Source organism: Ambystoma mexicanum, chromosome 6q (assembly GCF_040938575.1).
Source record: "Ambystoma mexicanum isolate Mex_15411 chromosome 6q, UKY_AmexF1_1, whole genome shotgun sequence".
Taxonomy (NCBI): Eukaryota; Metazoa; Chordata; class Amphibia; order Caudata; family Ambystomatidae; genus Ambystoma; species Ambystoma mexicanum.
Genome location: NC_090937.1, coordinates 1,449,806,272 through 1,449,828,016, shown reverse-complemented (window position 1 = coordinate 1,449,828,016; position 21,745 = coordinate 1,449,806,272). Strand labels below are relative to the sequence as shown.

Here is a 21,745-nt window from a genome sequence, read left to right as displayed (position 1 = left end):
CTGACTACACTGTAAAGCGTAAAAGAAAGTTCACCTGCAGATTGTGACAGTAGCACAGTAACATCTACAGGACCTGCAAGAGGCCAGGAAATAGTTGTATCCCACCAACACCAGGAGACAAACCAGAGGGACTGTCTGAGAGAGACATAGAAAATAAGCGACAGAGCACACTTGAATCATTATGAACATTTTAAGAACATATTCGCAAGTGTGAACTATGTATTTTATTGAATGTAAACATTTTGATTCCAGGCACGTGCTGTGGAGAAAGAGAAATGCCCAGATTTTGTAAGATTCCTACAGAGCGAGGAAGGCTCAAGCCATTACTACCGTTGTAAGGAGTCAAATATTAGTCGTTGTGGTACTGTGAATTATCTTTAAATTAGCTATTTGAAGGATTGTGCAGGAAGCAGGACGAAGCCAGGAGAATGGGATTAGGTTGGTGGTCTGTCTAAAAGTAATTTAAGTATTTTTTTGTCTGAAGAATCGCAGCTCATTTGGTCCCCGGGCAGACTGTATTTAAGACAATTGCAAGGGAAAGAGTCTGAGTGGTCTCTTTGGCAACACAGGCTGACAAAAGATTATGCCCCTCTTAATTTCCTGACCATTGCTTCAGACTTCTATGCTTAGAGCTTACCCAGTGCTTACAGTAAGGTCTTCAACTTGCACAACTTCTTGGCCAGAAGAGCAAAGGACAAAAGGTGTTGCCAGTCATTTCCCCGTAAGTGCTTGTTTTCATTGACTTTGCAGACTTGTTGGATGCAGGTCTCCAACAAGATTGTTGGTAGGTTAAAGACATTCCCTGGAAATCTCTTGGGGACATCTTTTGTTTGGCAATGGTAGTTGGAAAATGTAAAGATAAGTTACATTATTGGTGCACCATCTAGCTCATAATAGACACTCCATCTGAAGTTGACTAAATTACCCCGGACCATTGAGGCTTCCAGGGATGTATTTCCTTTCATCTTAACTTTTCCGTCCCAATGCCAATTGTATATCACTGAATTATCCCCATGGCTTAGTGGTTGACATGAGCAAACTTACTGCGTAATGTCCAACTGCTAGAATCATTCCACCCGAACTCCTTATCAGACGCCCCTCTCACCTATGTCTGAATTCACCATTCTAGTCACCACCCTTCCGCAACTCCAAATCCATGTCTCTCATTCAAGTGCGATAACATAGTTTCTGATTCGAGTTCCCCTTCCTCCCTACAGCTTCCATCCACACACGTTTACTGTCCCTTAAACTCCTGCCATTGGCCGCCACATGTGTGAAGTGCGCAGCGAGAGTTGGTGCTGATAATACTAGGCGTGCCCACAGACTGCCTGCTCTGAGCACCCGGGGTCATCAACTAGTTCAACAACTTGTTTCAGTATCACATAAGAAAGTGCAAGTTAATGAGTCGAGGCAAGTGCCGAGCAAACTGATCTATTAGAGTAAGTGCAGATTTTGTCTTGACAAGCTAAATGAGATATTTATTAGAATGCTGATAAGCAAAGTACTTTCTATAGCCTTTCGTATCCTCATAACATTATGGTAACCTTTTGGGTCATGTGCAAAACCTTTGGGAGTTGCAACCGTTCGTGTTCCTCCCCTCTTCCAGCCACCTATTAATTACGGAAAACGCTCATCTGTGATTTTACTGATGCCAAATTCCCATTTCAAGAGTTTTGTTGTGATATTGGTAAATGGCACAAGGCAACATGAGACTTAAGTGTCATTGTCATTGATACAAAATGTACAAGCCCAAGAACTCCGTTTAGGTCAGCGATAGGTAAAATGTGAAGACATACTAGAAATGCTGTGCACCCCATGCAACCATTTTGGCCTCAAGCACAATATAGCTTGTCACAATGTTTATATGTGAACAGATTAACCATGTTAACCACATTTTCGAGAGGCAGGGGGTTACACACACATCTTATTATTATATATTGGAAGTCTCAATTCGATAATCTATACATGTCGATACACCACATGGTGTTTCATTAGCTTTGTATAGGGATGTCTACAATGCAATCCCTTTAACTATTCAAAATAAAATCTCCTGTGTGGTATTTGCTTTTGCAGTCACCTTTTAGATGGAAGTACTATGTTTCCAAACAAATGCTACGATGTGCCAGATTCAACACGAGCCTTTGAGCCAGATGAAAGCTGCTGTTAAACTAAACTTAAGTTTATGACATTAAAAAATAGATGTTTTCTGGCATAGAGTAAACCTCTGCATTTCTCATTTACTTTTGCAGACTTTTACAAGTTCTAAATGGTAATCCTTCCATTTCCCTTTTAGATTTGCTTCTGAACACCGATTCTGGGCACCCAGTCAAGAAGATGAAGAAGTGGAGAATAAAGATCTGGCAGCCATGTCAAAAACACGATACATAACCTTTGCTGGTAAATTCGAACCTGTAAAACACAAGTGCCTTGCACCATTGCCCAATGGTAGTCTCTGTCCGAGGCAGGACCGATTTAAGGTTAGTCAATTTAAGGTTAGATCTAACAAATCGGCCGAATGCAACTGTATTCATCTATGTGCCGGACGACGCATAAGGCTCTGATAAAAAGCGTTTTATTCCACAGAGTAAGTCCATCAAAGCACTCCATCTAGATTGAAGGCCACCCTCTGGGTTTGCATCTTCTAAGGGTACTGTAGCTTGCTTTTTTTAATTCCATGAACTTGAAGTTTAGTTTAACAGCAGCTTTCATCTGGCTCAAAGGCTGTTGTTGAATCTGGCACATCGTAGCATGTGTTTGGAAATATAGTACTTACATCTAAATTAACTTTCAAAATGATTACTACAGTGTTTTTACAAAAGAGGTGGGGTTGTGTCCAAATGTGAACCGGTATATATGATTTTTATACAGTATTTCAAAATAAACGACAGATGTCTTCCTCTATTTTTCTATCAGTTAAATTCTTGTCAGTTTTCTTTTTTCAGTTTAATCAGTTTTCCAATTGGTTCAACACACTCATTACAACTCTCTCAACTTTATTCAGTGGCTCATCAGGAGAGATGTCTTTAAAAATAAGTAAAACAATATAAAGAAGCGTAAGAGTATATATTTTTCACCTTATAATCAAACATAGTTTCATTATGCTTTAGCATTAAATATCATAAAGACCATGCAGTACTCACCCTGTGGTTCAATTTGACTGTGTGTTAATATCACTCATATATGTTTCCCAAAGTGATCTAAAAAGATATTTTCAATATTAATCATACGTTTTTCATATTTTTCATATTTTTCATTAATCATGAGTCTTGAGGCAAGTAGAGTTTTTCCCAAAAGAAATTGAACAAACAGACAAAACAATGTATATAAGTAAGAAGCATAAATTGCTTATATGTTACTCCCATTGACTGAGAGGCATTTTGTAATCCTCACATTTCTAATTGCTAAAGCGAGTCCTAACAAAGATTATGGACTGGAAAAGGGAAGTAATTTGCTTACCAGTATTATTTTGACAGCATGGGCCACGATGCGCCAGTCAAGTCCCGATGTTTCTGTTACGAGGCATGGGACTGGACTGTGATCGTGCCCATTTATACTGGCGGAGGAAGTGGTAGCACGTGATAACGTCACATGTCCGAACGCGATAGGGGTGTCACAGTATTAGTTTTTTGGCGGTACGATAACTTTTTTGCCAAATGACGGTGTATCATGGTTATCGCGGTATAGCAGGTGGAGTTAACTAATCTTAACAAATATTTTCTTAAAAGTTCAGAAATTGTCAGATTTATGATCACAAACGAAACCAGGCACCCAGTGCCAGAATTGGGCTTTTCAACATACTTACCACTGAAATGCCACCCCTTACTTCCACCAAACACAAAAACACATGTGGAGAGGAGGAGGGGAGGGGGAGCCTGCTGCGACTGGCAAAGCAAACCTATTAGCCTTTCTTAAGTGGTCACTTAAGGCTTTTAGCTCCCCCACTGGCTACTGGTGAAGATGAACATGTTGCCATCTTGATAATCTGCATGCCACAGATCAATGAAGGCTGATGGTAGTATGCGCTTGTGTGCATACACACACGCAATCTCTCTTTACGTTTACTTTCGGGCCAAAAGGTGTTCAGTAATCACGGACATGTTACCCTTTGGTATGGTAGCAGGGAATACCCGCAGAGATCAGTGAATTTCGCGGTGTGACTTATTATATGTAAATTCAATGATAGAACCAGCGAAATACCCCATTGTCATAACATTATCCATTATAAATATATAAACCCCAAATCTGCCAAACCAAAGTAAATCCTTTTCCTTTTTGGCACTGTATTTATTCTCCTATTGCTAACATATTGATATTGTGTCAGGCACGTGTGGTGTATGGAATGGCATTAAAAACTGCTCCAACTGAAACTACTTGTGCCTTTTTGCATTTGAAATTCTTTAATTTACCATTAAGTCAATGCTTTTTAGTTAAACTTACAAATACATAGGCAGAATTTTCCAGCTGTAGCAGGGTCGCATTTTGAAACTTGTCTCTGCACATATTTAGCTGATACTCCAGGAATCTAAGGCGGCTGCAGAATTGGTCTTTCATGGCGCTCACTCATTGATCGCCTTGAATGAAAGAGTGACTAGTGGAAGTGTTATAATTCACATTTTGAGCAATGAGCTTGCTGCTCAGTCACAGGTCATTGCTTTCAAAATTGGCCTCCCCTTGCATTTTTTTTGGAACCACATGGCATGGGCATCATGACCCCTCACTGCGACAAAAAGTTTGTTTTGACAACTCTTTATCCCATTAAAGGGAGAAAAGTCACTTATGTGCGGTCTGAAAGCCCATGTCATTATGTTTCTTTTGTCAAAATGTCATAGCCAACACAGACACACCGAAAGGTTGCTTGGGATCTAATCACTATAGCTTGTTTACCATCTACCTGGTGTATTATGAAGGTCTGATGTCGTAGTCACCACTAACCATGTAATTCTAAAGGGAAAGCATTCAGTGGACGCTGTTGATTTCTTTCTTGATTCTTGCAATACATCTTCATTTACAGGGACGTCATTTCACCAAAATGCCAGGGGTAGCGGAAGTGAAATCACACAACCCTTGACACCTCCCCCCCGATGACATCACAGGAAGTGATGTCATTTGACCCGCCCCGGAAGTGACATTGCGGGAATCGATGGAACACGACTTTTCACTCGTTGACAAAACAGGAAGTGGCATCACATAGCATTGTACACTACAAAAAATATGGTTACAATATCACTATAATGAGGACACAGCCATTTATAATGCACTTGTGTATAGGCACGTTATAAATGCCATATCATATCATATCATGTACATTTCATGCAAGAATGGATCGCCATATGTAACGTTAAGATCAGGGTGTATAGGCCCTTATTACCAAATTACTGTAAATGCAAGCAGACGTCCATGACCAAATGGTAATGATGTGTTATTATATAGCAACTACGCTTAAGCACTTTATGTAGACAAAATATACGCCCAATATCACCCAACCTGTGTTTGTACACATTTATCGACCTCAGAAGGATGAAAGGCTGAGTTGAGGCATTTAAGAGCAGACTAAATCAGTGACTCACCCCCTGAAGTGTGCCTGAAATAAACCTTTAATGAGTCTAGCAATTATTGTATAGAATTCCAGAAAGACACATTATTTGGTATTCTTATTCTTTCTTATTTAGGGTCAGTGCTGCAAGTGTTGGACTTGTGGCACTCCTGTTCTTATTTTCTTATTTTTTTTAAGGGGTCTGACCAAGAAAGCCAGCCACTCCAGACGTAAAGAGCCACATGGTGCTGGCCACAGCCCAGGAGCTTGCATTACCAAAAAAAAACAACAAAAAAAAGGGCGCAAGGGAGACCTCCGAGGTTGCAGTTGCGACCTCTGGCGACCCCTAAATGACGTCCCTGTTCATTTACCTTCTTAAGATAGTGGCAAAAAATGACAAAGTTCAAATACATATCAGCACAAATATGGCCTAGACCACCACCTCACCACAGCCCCATCATTACCGTTCTCCCAGTCTGAACGCATTAGGACCCTAATGATGTGAGTTAAGAGGGAAGAATGCTTTCATGGGTGGTGTCACAAATTGAGACTAGACCGTAGAAATATTTCACCCTCATTTGCTCTGGATACTTCAAATTGAATCTTGAATCTGTCCTGCATGCTTGAGTCCAGTGCCATATGCAGAAGGCAGGTAGGTTAAGGATCAAGGGAAGCAGCAACTCTATTGCCAATGTGCAAATCTACACAGAGGACAGTGGGGGGCAGTTTATTTACTAGCAGAAAGCACTGATAGGCCCGGTGTTCACACAGTCCACAGCAGGGTTGGACTGGGGCACCAACATAAAAGTGGCACACAGTTGCAAATGGGAATTCATTCCTTTTGGAACACTGTTTGAATAGTACCCAAGGGGGAGATTTTTTTTATAAAATGTGATGCAAATTGTACATTTAAAAGAATATTTATTCAGCAACAGTGGTCAAAACTGTTAGCCGCATAGTGAAGTCACTCATCAAACTGGCCCAATTTTGGCCAAAAAAGTGCCTCACTTTGACCCAAAAAACTGTCCCACAAAAGAACTTTGCGTTTTTGGTTCAGCCATGGGCCTATTGCCCTGAAGGCAAGTCCATGCCTGGTCTACAGAGCTAAAGTTGTTAGTGGACATGCATCAGAAGGGCATCCAGTTCATTCCCACCTTAGAATTCTGGGATGTGTAGATCCCCATCTTTCAAAATGGTGGGAGAGCTCCAAATCCCAGAATTCTAAGCTAAAACAGAACTGGATGGCTATCCGATCCATGACCAGGAGAAACTTAAGTTCCTTCAATCTAAACCTTGGGGAGAGTAATTCGATATGCATGACTTCACTGGCCGTCCTTTTCTTTAAAATTTGCACAGCCAGAGCAAGAGTTGTTCCAATATGTGTTTACTAAGTGCTGAAGGACCTTAACTTACTGAACTAATGGCACATGATGCCGGGCCAGGCTGAATCAATACATTTCTGCTCCTGCTGGCTGAGTGGTTGCTAAGCAAAGTGCCCCTGGCTCCACTGTTTTGCAAGTAACTGAACATTTTATTACATTTGTTTACATTCAGTTCTGGCCCTCAGCTCACCCTCGTGATGTCCCTGTGGTCTTGCTAATTAACCTGTAGCGCGGAGCAGCATGACTGTGTGAAAACATAATCTGTATGCTGCCTTTCAAATAAATATTGCCTGAAACAAAATAACTTTGTTCTAGTTTTCCCATGAAATCCAGGTCTGGCGGAGTCTATGAACTGGAGTCTCCAGTATGCTTATAGAGCCAGTCAGCTCATTGTTACCAGCTTTGAATGGGGAACACAAAGTTTCAGGCACCGGGCAGCTTTCAACACAATTAGCTCAAAGTCGGCTGATCTTTGACCCGACTCTACTGATCACAGATAGAGCGGTCACAGCATCAAAGCTGGATTTACTAATGTGGCCTCACTTTCCCTATGCTCTTGTCTGCCAAACAAGGCCCCCTTGGCAGATGGAACATCCAACAGGGCAAGACCAAGACTGTGCAGCACTTGCTTACTGCAGCCTTTCTAAATCAGATTGAAAAGCAAACTTAACGGTATAAACGGTTATTATTGTTCAATTAAGTTGTTCACGGTATCTTTAACGGTATACCGTTAGACTGTTACATCCCTATTCTAGTTTCAAGCGTGTTTAGCTAAAACAGTGACATGATTATTCTATTCCCCTTGAGGACAAAGCCTTATTTACACTTTTGGAGCATGATCCAATCTCCGAGTGCATTGGTGGCCATACTTGAGCAAGTTTAAAGAGTATATGAGTAAATATACTGATTGTCAAAAAATTAGTAGTACTGTACAAGGTCTATTTTGAGTTAATTATTGTATGTGATGAGATGTTATTTTTTAAATCTAATTCTTGGAAAAGGGAAAATATACATTCATAGCAATCTTTAAGATGAATTATAAATTGATTCTCATAAAGGTCAGTTCTAAAATGAAAGAAAAAGGTCCATAAGACAAGGTTACTGGATCTGGCTAACTATAAGACTATTTTTGTATATATAACCAGAGCCAGTTGCACATTTCCGGATTACAATTTAAACCAGTTTCAAATGTGTCCAAAATAAAAATCCAGCTCACTTCTTTGCAGTGTAGGATAATCTCTTTGTTTCCGCCTCTCAACAGTTGTTTGATGCTTTCTAGTCCAAATACCTGTACATTTCCTATAATGAAGTCTGGGTGTTCTGTGCATACATGAACGGCAAGAGGATACCTGTAGTCTATATATATATGTATATATATGTATATATATTTATATATTTCTGAGGCTTGTGCAATCTGCGTAGATCACATGCTGTGCATAGGCCGACATCTAGTGGAAGCTGCAGAGCATTACAGTTTGTTTTTCGAAACTCGAAAATGGGCGTCGACACAGGGCGTGCCAGTAATACTATCCCTAGTGTGACGTCCACTGTACCCAAGATCCCTCACGCGTCTAGGATCCTCAGATTGTTTTTTTCCGCCATACTGGTCGGAAGCATTTTCCGGAGTCCCCTGGCCTTAGCCATACTTTTGCTAAAATATCGATTAATTTACATCCTTTCCCCATCCCAACGTCGAACTTCGACACTCGACGCCGGCTTGGAGAAGAATTCGACCGTCGGCTGCTGCACGACGGAGTTGGGCCTCGGAAGGCCTCTGGCCTTGGCCTGGGCCTTGGAAGGCCTCTGGCCTCGGCCCTGCAAGTAGGGAGAGTGGGGGGTTGGACATACTCTACACTCTTGGTATATAGGTACACCTTATACATTTCCTACACTTACCAGCCCGCTGCCTCAAGGTGCGTATGGAGGGTACCCCTTTTCAATTCTGCCCCAACTGCAATCGCAAATACCCTTGGGTCGACAGGCACGCCACGTGCAATCTCTGCTTGCCGAGGGACCACCCCGAGGCGAACTGCAGAGCGTGTAGTAGGTTTAAACCTAAGACATTTAAGGACCGTTCGACGAAGCGTTGGGCCCTCCACGCCAGGCAGGCGGCCATGGCAGCGGAGGGCGCCTTCAGCGATGGCAGCGACGCCGTGCTTTCGGACGGTGAGGGCATTACGGCGTTGAAAGACAGCCGAGCGCAGGCCCCCGACCTCGGAAGGTCGTCCGACAGGGCGGCTATGGGGAAGACCCCCGGCGACACAAGCGCTTCACACACCACTCGCACAAAACACACGAAGTCCAACCGAGACTCGACGACGTCGAGTTCTCGGAAAGAGGCACATAGAGAACGGTCCGAATCGGTGTCCTCTGGGCGTTCTCGATCGAGATCGCCGCATGACTCCAGGCAATCATCCACTCTTGCCAAGAGTGCCTCGCTCCCTAAGCTAACAGAAGTTCGATTGTCGGAGGACGAAGACGACTTCCACCACCAGGCCGCTCTCCAGGAGTCGGAGCCCGCAGACAAGATCAGCGCAGCCCCACGTTCGAAGGACAGGGACTCTACCCCCGATCCTCGACACCAGGCGTCGAAAACCTCCAGAACCACAAAGGGACAGGGAAAACACTTTTCCACTCACGGGGAGGGGGGAAAACAGCAGAAGAAGCAGCCACTGCACTCTTCCACACCTGTGAAACACTCCACTCCTCCTAAACAGACAGACAAGCCCAAGTCTGCTGCTATTTCTAAAACCATCAAATCTACTCAGGATAAGTCTCCTAGACTTTCTGAGAGAGTCATTCCCAGTTCCAAAGAATGGTCGAGTGATGACATAGATAGGGTCATGTCAAGGATGTCTTCTTTGGCAGACTTTTATGATAAAAATCCAGACCATTTCCTTTCATATAATCCACAAGGGGCTACACCCTCAGGCTCTAATGATCCTATCCCCCCGAGTAAGAAGCCGCGGTTTGAGACACCATTGAGGTCTGCGGACCCCTTAGATGTACAACCATACTCACGGCCATACTCACAGTATCAAGGAGAGACTTCCTTTTGTGAGGACCAAGAATTTGGCAGGGTAGAAGAGCAAACCGGGACGGGCTACTATGGGGATGATGAGGACCAAGAAGAGGAAGAGGAAGACCCTGAAACCTACAGAGTAGATTCCCCGGTAGAGAAGGAAGCCCCGGTTACCGACTCCCCTGTCGATAACCAACCCCTCCTGAACGAGGTTCTCGCACGAGCAGCAGAACATTTCCATATTGACACCCACGGTGTGCAGGAACAGAGGGACTTTGCCGAGGAGTTAGTGGGAGAAAGGAGGCCTGTTGCCCAGACCATCCCTATCCTTAAGTCTACTCAGCGAAGAATAGACCCGTCCCTGGTGAACCCGAACCTCACCAGAGCAGTCAATCCCAGAGTTGGAAATCTTTTCAGGGCAGCCCAGTCTGACCCTCTCTATATGAGAGGACATCTGAAGCCAGACTCCGTGGTTGTCACTAACACTCGTAAGAGGGCTGGAACACCCTTGTCATCGTCCGAAGCTCCTCCAGACAAGAAGAGCAAAAAACTATATGGTTTCGGCAGGAAAGTAGCCTCAACGTCCGCCCATCAGGCAAGGATTGCAAACTCCACCACCCTGTTGGCCAGCTACAACTGCCATCAGTGGGAAGAAGTCGCGGCACTCATAGCCTCTGCACCAGAACCCTTAAAGGGCCAGTTAGCACGAATTTCCGCAGAGGGTAGAGCCGTGTCTGGTTGCATTTTAAAAGCAACTTTTGACGCCGCGGACAACGCAGGTAGATTGATAGCAGAAGGTACTGTTATCAAGAGACATCCGTGGTTACGGCAGTCTGGTTTTAGGGCAGAAACCCAGGCATCATTGTTGGACAAACCGGTGGAAGCCGATCTGTTGTTTGGTAAGGCGGTCGAGGACGCGCTGAAGAATGCCAAGGACGAATATGAGACACTCAAGTCTCTTGGCCAGTTAACCAATATACCCCCTAACCAGAGAGGGAATGGAAATTTTCGTCGCCCACGAGGCCAAAATTCCCAGAGAGGATCAAACTATTCCCAGGGGCAGGGTACACAGTGGAACAACAACAGCCAACAGTCTACCCAGGGTTACGGCAGGGGTAATAGGAGAGGACGTGGTAAAGGCAGAGGCAGCCCCAGTAGAGGAGGCGGCACGCCTCCACCAAAGCAGTGACGCTCAGTTCAGGGTCCCTTCTCACGCAACCCCAGTAGGGGGACGCATTTCCAACTTCACCCAGGCTTGGGAAGGGATCACATCAGACAGATGGGTGCTGTCAACAGTATCCGCAGGGTACTGTATAGAACTACTGCAGCGTCCCCGGAACCATCCTCCACGAGAAAGAGTGCACTCTTTAGAACATCAGAAGATTCTCCTCGAGGAGATTGCCAATCTGCTAGCAAAGGACGCGATAGAATTCGTCCCGGGACACCAGGTAAACAAGGGTATTTATTCAACTTACTTCCTTGTGCCAAAAAAAGATTTGACAATGCGCCCAGCATTGGACTTTCGGCCTGCCAACAAGTATGTCAAGCCCCAAAAGTTTCGAATGACTACGCTACAAGAGGTAATCCCCCTCCTAACAAAGGGGGATTACATGGCAAGTTTGGATATGAAAGATGCCTATTTTCATATTTCCATGTTCCCAGCACACAGAAGGTACTTGTGCTTCAAGGTGGACAGTCGGCACTACCAGTTCAAGGTACTGTCCTTCAGGATAGCTTCGGGTCCAAGGGTATTCACCAAGGTGCTGGCGGTGGCGGCTGCACACCTACGCAGGGAGGCAATCCCGGTGTACCCTTATCTGGACGACTGGATCATAACGGGTGAAACCCCAGTAATTTGCAGAACAAACATTAAAAGGACTATCAACCTCCTCCCCGAATTAGGCTTCTCAATCAACGAGAAAAAGTCAAGCCTGGTGCCAAGCACCTCCAAACAGTTCCTAGGAGCAATCCTAGATACTCAAGAGGGCTTGACATTTCCTTCAGAGGAAAGAATTCGGAATATACAACTGCAAATTCCGCGATATCATTCCGGTCACCAAATAACGGTACGCAAAGCAATGCGTTTGCTGGGCATGATGGCGTCATGTATTTACCTGGTCCCCCACGCGCGCCTGCGTCCCATGCAGGAATGGTTGGCGAAACAGTGGTCTCAGGCAAGTGGTCAGTGGGACGATCTAGTGGTCGTTTCATCAACACTAGTACAAAGCCTTCACTGGTGGACAAGAGAGAATCTTGCACAGGGGGAAACCCTTTTACGATCCCGAAGTACAGGCAGTAGTCACTACCGATGCATGTCTGACGGGGTGGGGAGCTCACCATCTCCACAACACAGCTCAGGGTCTCTGGTCTCCCTCAGTGGCCAAGAACCACATCAACCTGCTAGAGCTTCTGGCAGTATTCAGAGCGCTTCAAGCCCTACCTACTAAACCTGTCAATGCAAATCCGGACGGACAGCACGACAGCCATGTTGTACCTGAACAAACAAGGATGGACTTTTTCACCAAATCTGTCCAAGCTTGCCCAGAAAATCTGGATATGGGCACTCAGACGGAACATCTTCCTGTCATCACAACATGTTCCAGGGGAGCTCAATTCCCTAGCGGATGCTCTGAGCAGAGACTCCCTCCCAGAGGAACATGAATGGGTTCTACACAGAGAGGTCGTAGAAGATATCTTCTCTCAGTGGGGTTTCCCCACTATAGAGTTATTCGCCACAAGCGAAAACAGACAATGGCCAGGATTTGCATCCAGGTTCCCCCAACCAGACTCCCAGGGGAATGCACTGTGGATGAACTGGTCAGGGATGTTTGCGTAGGCTTTTCCACCAACTCCTCTCATCAGGAAGGTGGTCAACAAGATGAACAGAGAGTCGATGACGCTCGTCCTAGTTGCTCCCATGTGGGCAAGACAACCGTGGTTCCCACACCTACGCAGGATGGCGGTGTGCAAGCCCATCACACTTCCGTCCTGGTATAACCTACTGTCCCAGCACCAAGGTCAAACAGTGCATCAGCAACCCAACTCAATGAACCTGGCAGCATGGCTCCTGAGGTCATAGAGTTTGGACATCTCAATTTACCACAGAGGTGTATGGACATCCTAAAGGAATCTAGGAAACCAAACACAATGCACTGCTACTTTGACAAGTGGAAGAGATTTGTTATATGGTGCCAGAGTAGACAAATCAACCCAGTTGATTGCACTCCTTCCACTATTGTTACATACATGCTCCACCTGCTAGATGCAGGATTGGTTTTTAACTCACTGAAAGTACACCTGGCAGCCCTGTCGGCATACACCACTTCCCATAACAAGGTCTTGTGGTGGAAAGTACCAGTAGTTATTAAAGCCTTCATGGAAGGAGTAAAGAGACTTCCCGCTCCTATTTCAAACCCACCACCAGGGTGGGACCTTAATGTGGTGCGATCTAAGCTCATGGGGCCCCCTTTCGAGCCCATGCATAAAAGCAGTCTCAAACACCTGACTTATAAAACGGCCCTCTTAGTAGCTATTACTTCTATAAGAAGGGTCAGTGAAATTCAGGCTCTGTCAGTGTAGGATCCATTCTTTAGTGTCCATAAAGACAAACTGGTTTTACGCACACACCCTAGGTTCTCACCTAAGTTTATATCTAAATTCCACGTAAACCAGTCCATCGAGCTTCCGGCTTTCTTCCAGGACCCTCAAAGCTCGGCTGAGGTGAAACTACACACCCTAGATGTGCGTAGGGCGGTCCTCTACTATGTAAATAAAACCAGACCGCTAAGGAAAATAGATCAACTGTTTGTCTCCGTAGCTACAGGCAGAGAGGGGGATCGTGTCTCTAAAGGTGCCATCTCGAAGTGGATTATTAACTGTATCCAGCTGTGTTACTCACTCTCTGAAAGAACTCTGCCTTTCACGCCAAGAGCCCACTCTACTAGAGGCATTGGGGCCACTCTGGCTTTCATTGCACATGTACCCCTTGACACCATTTGCAAAGCAGCTACTTGGAGCTCTATTCACACTTTTACTCAGCATTACTGCATTGACACCCATTCCAAGGCAGATACACAAGTGGGACAAGCGGTTCTAAGACACTTATTTGCTCATGACCCTTCTCACATCCCACCTCCTTCTTCAGGTACTGCTCGCTAATCTATGCACAGCATGTGATCTAAGCAGATTCCACAAGCCTCAGAAGGGATACATTACTCACCGTAGTCGTATTTCTGATGCTTGTATCTGCTTAGATTCACATGCGACCCACCCTTCCTCCCCTCTGCGAGAAGGCGCATGGTTGCTTGTAGTCTTACCTTTCTATCTATCTGCTTGGGTTATCTGTACTCGCACTACTCCTCATGCTACCTCATGTCAGAAAAAATACAATCTGAGGATCCTAGACGCGTGAGGGATCTTGGGTACAGTGGACGTCACACTAGGAATAGTATTACTGGCACGCCCTGTGTCGACGCCCATTTTCGAGTTTCGAAAAACAAACTGTAATACTCTGCAGCTTCCACTAGATGTCGGCCTATGCACAGCATGTGAATCTAAGCAGATACAAGCATCAGAAATACGATTACGGTGAGTAATGTATCCCATAACTCTTTGCAATTCCCTTTTTCTTTCATCGAGAAAAATAACAGAATATCCTGTCCACCCTCTCCTCCCCTCCTCTTCCTCTCCCCTCTCCATCTGTGCTAGCTGATACTCTTCAGCCAACCGGCCCCCCACCCTCCTCCTCGTCCTTTCCTCTTTCCTCCCTTGATGAGGTCGCTAAACAAGTCCGATCTATGAAAGCCTCGTCAAAACAGGTTCATCCCTGTTCCTCTAAACCATCAAGGACCACATTGATACCCTCGCTCCAGCCCTTGATGATTTTTTCAACCACTCCTTTGCCTCGGGATCCTAACCCTCCCCTCTGAAGCACTCCCTTTTGCATCCTCTTTTCAAGAAAACCACAGCTGATCCTTCTTGTCCAGCTAACTATCACCCAATTTCCATTACTCCTTTTTTGGTCAACCTCCTGGAAAAGCTGGCCATCTCTCAGCTAGCTTAATCTTCACTCTGATTCTGTTGGCTGTCTCCAAGACCATCAGTCTGGCTTCAGAGCTGCCAGAGTCATGGAAACTGCTCTCCTGAGCTTCGTACAAACAATGCAATTGCAAATCTACCTACCTTCTGTATTGCCTCACTGCCTGTAAGTGCATGAATACCTCACTGTTATCTATTATATATTACCTATCTGCTATAACTACATGCTTGTCATATTACTGTTTTGCGAACTATTTGCTGTGACTGTCCTATCCCATATCGCCTGCCCAAATGCTGCCGCATTGACAGCATCCCAGACAGCTACTCATTCTGAGTTGAAATGCGCTTTTTTTATTGTCGACAAACATACAGTAATCTCACTCTGCTTACACATTTATGCTTACCCTTGCCAACTATCTCAACCACACCATTCACTTGTTCACTGCTTTACCCTACGGCATTACACCCTGACATTGCATTCAAAATAGACAGCGTAAACAGCACGACTCTATTTAGATGTCCCTGCAACTCTGTGCACTGGATTTGGCTGTCTAAGCATTGCTGCACGGTAGCTGCCGTACATCTTGGTCCAACACTCTAATTAACTTGTGTAACTAGCAACGAGCACAATCTACTAGTTCGATGCCTATGCGACGCAGTGTCCTCTACTCACTCACCTGAGAGTATCTAAGATCTTAAGGCATGGCCAAATTTCCACTCGCTGAACCCTAGCACGGTACAGCCTATCTGCTAGTGTACTGCTTGAGTAACATACCTCACAGTGCCTTTATCGCACTCAACTCAGTCAGTACCGATGCCACCTTTTTTCCAACATGAGGCCCACCCTCTACTTCTTAAGTACACTCAGACTCTCTACCATCATCACCCACATTTTAAACTCTGCTCTGCCACCAACCAACTAGCCCACAGCCCAGTGCTGCCCCTTGCTTTGACACACATGGCATACATACTTTAGGTAACCTTAACTATGGCTACCATCATACCATTACTCAACACCATAACACATTCCATGTTCCTCCCTCCTCTCAAACCCAGTCTGCCCTTGCCACTCCTTAACACTGAAGTATCACCTAGCAGCCATTGCCCCATCACCCCATTACAATGGTTTCAACTTTACGTTTCCAGGTGTACACCCAACCAACCTTGCCCTATAAGCATTAGAAATGCCAGACTAGGATCTTGCTTCAAACCTAAAGGGATGGTTAACGTGCACCGCGTAACACCCCCAAATCACAAGACCCCTTACATCCCAAGGAACCACAGCCCCAGGCATAGATGCACCCTCATCAGAGCCACCTCCCGTTAAAGCAGCCCTCATCAATGCTAGATCACTAACTGCCCATCCCCTAGATCTAGCAGATCCCATCACATCTAACCACCTCAACTTAGGCCTCCATGACATGATTGATGTCAATGCAACAGCGCTAGAGAACACACTCTTATGCCAACTCGCCTTGTCCGATCACCACATCATCTCCTTTACCATAGAGGACAGCAAATGGCCAAATCCAAGTGTCGTTGCAGCCCCACCGGTCCTATCTAGAAACAATCGCAACGTCTCTGTGGATAACTTGCTGCCCTTACTAAAGCCCATCACCAATCCCCCCCAAGTGTTCAGACAAGGACCCGTCCCTCCTTGTGTACTTAAACAACCATACCTTAAAACAGGCATTAAACAAAATGCTAAAGATGAGAAAAGCTAAGCCAATAGCCCACCTAAACAAGTGGTTCTCTTTTGAGCTGGAAGCCTTACGTAACTCTAAAAGAACCTCTGAAGCCACGTGGAAAAAAAAAACCCTACTGACCTAAACAACGAAAGGTTTACAACTGCCTAAATCAGGCGCGAAAGATCTCTTTACCATCCTCACTGAGTTAGTCTCCTCTCCCACCTATAGAATCCTGCGTCAAAGACTCCTCTTGGTGTACCTTCATCCAAAAAGCTTCACTTGATAAAATAGCTCTTTTACAATCCAAAATAGAAGCTAAAAGACGCCATTTGACAATGAACACCAAATGCTACAAGCCTCTTGACCCACCCCCAAATCTTGCCACCCATTCCAATTTTCCATGGTCACCACAAAAGAGGTAGAAGATATCATAGCCAGCCTAAAACCCTCAAGATGCGTAGGGGATATATGCCCAGCTACTGTCACTTCCCTGATCAACTGTTCCTTTGAAACCTGAACAGTCCCAAATATTCTCAAAAGGCATGGCACATGCCCCTTCTCAAAAAACCAAACCTCGACCGAAACACTGTGACCAACTACAGGCCCATAACCACAGTACCGTTCCTTCTAAAAATCCTAGACAAAGCAGCTTAACTCCAAATTCCAAAGCACCTCAAATACAACAACCTCCTAAGCCTGTGTCAATCAGGATGTAGGCGTAGGACACGGCACAGAAACAGTTCCATTTCATTTCATCGCGGGATGTTTTTTCGCAGGTTTTTTTACCCCCCCACACCCCCATCCCCTTTAATTTTTTTTATATCCCCGTACACCCACACCCAATTTATATAATTTTTTTAACCCGCCCCCCCCCCCCCCCCAAAACCCGAAAAAAAAAAAATCGACGTTTTTTTGGGAAAATAAATTGCGGTTAAAAAACCGAGCGAAAAAAAATCTGGCGATGAAATGACGTCGTACCACAGAAACGGCCCTCCTGGATCTAAAAATCCAAATGGATGAATTAAAAGATAAAGGAAAACTAGCTATCCTGCTTCTGCTTGACTTATCAGCAGCTTTTCATTTAGTTGAACACAATATCTTTACTAAACACTTGACCTCAGCAGCCTCCTTCTCCCTGAACGCTGCTACCTGGATACAGTCCTTCTTAGCGAATAGGACTATGAGAGTCTTTGCACCTATGGTCTTGGACATTCCTGTCCCTATCTCTTGCGGAGTCCCACAGGGCTCCCCTGTCTCTCCCACCTACCAAGCTTCTGTTCGACACTTGGACGATTTGGGTGTCACCTACACTAACTATGCAGATGACACCCAAATCCTCATCACACTTACAGGCTGCTATGACAAAGATACCAAACTGTTAAATTTTATCTACCATCAAATTCAGACATGGATGGCTACCATGGCTACCCATGGCCTCTGCCTGAACGATGATAAGACCAAGCTACTTCTTATAGACTCACAGGCGCACCTGAACAAGCTAGACACCTGTAACGCTCACCTGATTCCCGCAGAGGCGCCGGTCTTGACTGGATGAATGCTGTATCTTCAAAGGTGATGTGTAACACACGGTTGGCTCTTTGGGCTGGACCTTTGTGCACTGTATGTCTGACTCGAAGAGTAAGATGTCTGCAGATAGAAAATATGGGATTAATGAACTGGGGTTATTGGGTGCCTCTCTCCTCTTCCCTTTCTCTTCTCCTGTAGAACCCCAAAGGTTAACGCCCTCACCTTAGGTAAGTGAACGCCGAGCTCTCCATCTGCCTCGGGACAGGGTGCCGTAACCAGTTTCTTCACTGGATAAGGGTGCAGGCCGCTTGACCTCAGAGGACTGCTGTCCGTCGTTAACTGCACGAACGGTAAGTTCTGGGCACTTCAAATGTCTTAAAAGTCTTTTGTAATGATATCTCTTGTTTTGCAGGATTCCGGCGATGGCGGATGGCGGGCTGATGAGAGTTGAGGATCGAACCTGCGTGAGGAATAAAAGCGCCTGGAAGCACATAAGTAAGCGCTTGTAGCCTGCTTCACGATGCGCACTAACTGTCCCTTTTATCTTGCAGGTACAAGTTCGGAGCTTTAGAGAAGCTGAAGGGTGCTGGAATACCCACTGGATTCGGCGTGGGAAGGAGTAATGGCACGTGAGTAATAAAGTTGCCCGATGTCTTTAAACGCACCTTCTTTTGCCTTTCAGATGCGGGATGCAGCGCCGAAGGCCTCCGGAGCGTGCAAAGAGCTGGTAAACTTTTGTCTTTCAGATGCCGGAATGCAGTGCGAAGACCTCCGGAGCATGCGAAGAGTAGGTAAGCCTTTGTCTTTCAGATGCCGGAATGCAGCGCGAGGCGTTGGTGACAGCCGATGGACCAGGTAAGAGATGCGCTGCCACTGAAGACCGTAGTGCTAACCTGTTCTTTCTTTGTCTTTACAGGTGCTGCTGAAGACTGGATTCCAGGATGGGTAAGCCTTTGTTCCCTTAGGCCCAGGATCAGAAGCAGAAGACACGATGAGCGTTCTGCTGCAGAGAATGCAGAATAACGCAAAGCAAGATTCATCCATCGGGTGTGGTTTAAATAGCCTCCTGTAGTGCTTAGGTATCTCCTTCCACAGCCACGCCTAGGTAAGAAAAGAGTTCCTGCTTTCCAGAAGAGTTCCAGTGTTCTGAACCTAGGGAGTGGCTCCTGCCCCACCCAACAGGAAAAGTAGTCCCAAACAGAAGAGGATCAGGGGTTCAACTGGCAGGTAAGTAAGCAGCATGGTCTGCTGCAGGTAAGTCCACCCAAGCATTATGAGCCCGGTGCTTCCAGCGCTGGGACTGGGCATCTTTATGAGCCTGGTGCCACTGGCGCCAGGACAGGGTCCAAAAGGTCCCAATTGGGACTGGCTGGCACTCGGAACCGGGGTTATGGGTCTGCTTCCAAGGGAGTCGGGCAAGTCCTGATCTTTTGGAAGCAGAGATCATGACAACACCCACTACAAATCCTTCAACATCGACGGGAATAACGTCCACGTTTCCAACAAAGTCAAAATTCTAGGCATGTACCTGGATTCCACCCTCTCTCTCACTAGACAAGTAATGCGACTGCTTCAGCGACAGCTTACATCTCCTAAGATGATCAATTCTTGCAAACCCTTTCTCTCTATCAACCGCTACTTTACACTGGTCAGAGCACTTATATTATCTAAGCTGGACTATTGTAACACTTTATACTTAGGCTCCAATAAACAAAACCTGAACAAACTAAAAGTGCTCCAAAATAACGCACTTAGATCTGCCTTAAACATCCCATGAACCAACCACATCTATTCAGTCAGACGCAACACTCAGCTCCCAGTGAGCCAGAATCACTTTATGAACCCTAGTGATCACACATAAATGCCTATCCAAAACAGCCCCAAAATACCTGGTCGACAAATTCAATAGGAACCTATCTTCCAGGCCCACCAGGACTAACTACTCATATTGCCTAAACATTCCCAAATACAAATTACAAAAAGCAGTCGGGTCTAGCTTCCTAGTGCTAGCAGCTAAGCTCTGGAACTCCTTGCCAACAGCACTAAGAGCTGAACCATACTTTTGGTCCTTCAGAAAAGAAGTAAAATCTTGGCTCTTCGCCCAACAAAACTAAAGCCAAGAAATTTCCACAGCTCCTTTCACTTGCACTGCTTAGATTAATTTAACGCCTAAATCTGTAACCCTAGGCAACTTGCTATCTGCTGTAACTATAGTGTACTTTGTTATTCTGCACCTGTCTAGCATGTTTACTTGATATGTAACACAGGTCTACTGCTAAATGTATTTCTGATGCTTGTGAATGTGCTTAGAATCACATCCTGTGCATAAAGTCCGACATCTAGTGGTAACCGCAGAATATTGCATTTTGTCTTTCGAGGACCGAAAGGGGATGTCGGCATAGGCGGGTCTGTATCACTATCCCTAACGTGACGTGTAGTGTATCCAAATATCCTCACGCGCCAAGGTCTCTCAGATTGTTTTTCTCCGCCCAGCTAGCTTGTCACCTTATGCGGAGCTCTCACCTAAAATTGCAAATCCCGACCTTTGGCCATTTATATAATATTCGTTCCCTCTTCGACAATCACTGAACTGCCGCCGAAGACAGAACAACAGATTTCGACGGCTGGCATTCGGTCGACGCTGTCGACCGGGAGGCCTGGCCTTCTGGCCGGCCTACACAGTAGGGAAAGTGGGGGTCTGGGGATTTCCTTTCTTTTAAGAATGTCTTTCCTTCTCCCCTCTTTGCCCCTTTGGTATTGTCGTCGCTCTAGTTCACCTGTGCTATGGACAGGACTCCCTTTAAATTTTGCCCTTCCTGTAAGGGAAAATTTCCCTGGAAAGACCAGCACCCTCTGTGCAATAAGTGTCTTCCCCCCTCAATCACGTTGAGGCGTCCTATCTGCACTGTAAGCCCCTACGTTCTAAGACCATAAAGGAGCGTCGTGTAAAACGGTGGGTGGCCTATGCAATGTCACAGGCCAAGGGTAGCTCCCCCGCAGCCGCCAAAAGTGATGAGGCCCATAGTGACGACCATGGCTCCGACACGGACGGCATTGACCTTCCAAACTGCCGTCCCCGGTCCCGATAGTCACGACGCAAGTCCTGCTATGGGGAAGACGCACCAACTTCAAATGGGACTAAATACACAACCCCCGGTACCGAAGCAGTCAAAGGCACTAACGGGTGCGACGGGTTCCTTGACAACACCCGCAGATTTGCAGGATCGGCACCCTCACCGCAACAGCGGCATGGGTCTGGACAATCTGTAAGTAAGGCTTCCAGCACCAAATCCCCCAAGGCTGCTGACCTACCTTCCAAGAGCGCGCCAACGCTTAAAAAAGCTCTTGTTGCGTCAAAAGTCTGTACACAACCGCCCACCCAGCCTAAACACCTCCCCGTAACCCTCGAGCATCAGCGAAAGCCTTGCAAAGATTGTCTCTGTGGCTAGTAAACACAAAGATACATCGAAAGACATATCAGGACGCCCGGAAGGGCGGGGTTGGTCCGAGAATACGTCGAAAGGAGACGCCAGAATGCCTGAAAGAACGGCAGGAC

At 45.7% G+C, this 21,745-nt stretch overlaps 1 protein-coding gene across 4 annotated transcripts in view; it reads left to right on the top strand.

The window, feature by feature from the left end:
* Positions 1-21,745, top strand: part of UVSSA (UV stimulated scaffold protein A) — a 765,945-nt gene that overhangs the window by 487,919 nt on the left and 256,281 nt on the right. For all 4 annotated transcript variants that reach the window (XM_069632154.1, XM_069632155.1, XM_069632156.1 and 1 more), the window contains one exon: positions 2,294-2,477. In XM_069632154.1, the coding sequence (XP_069488255.1) occupies positions 2,294-2,477 (184 nt within the window). The remainder of the gene's footprint in view (positions 1-2,293; positions 2,478-21,745) is intronic.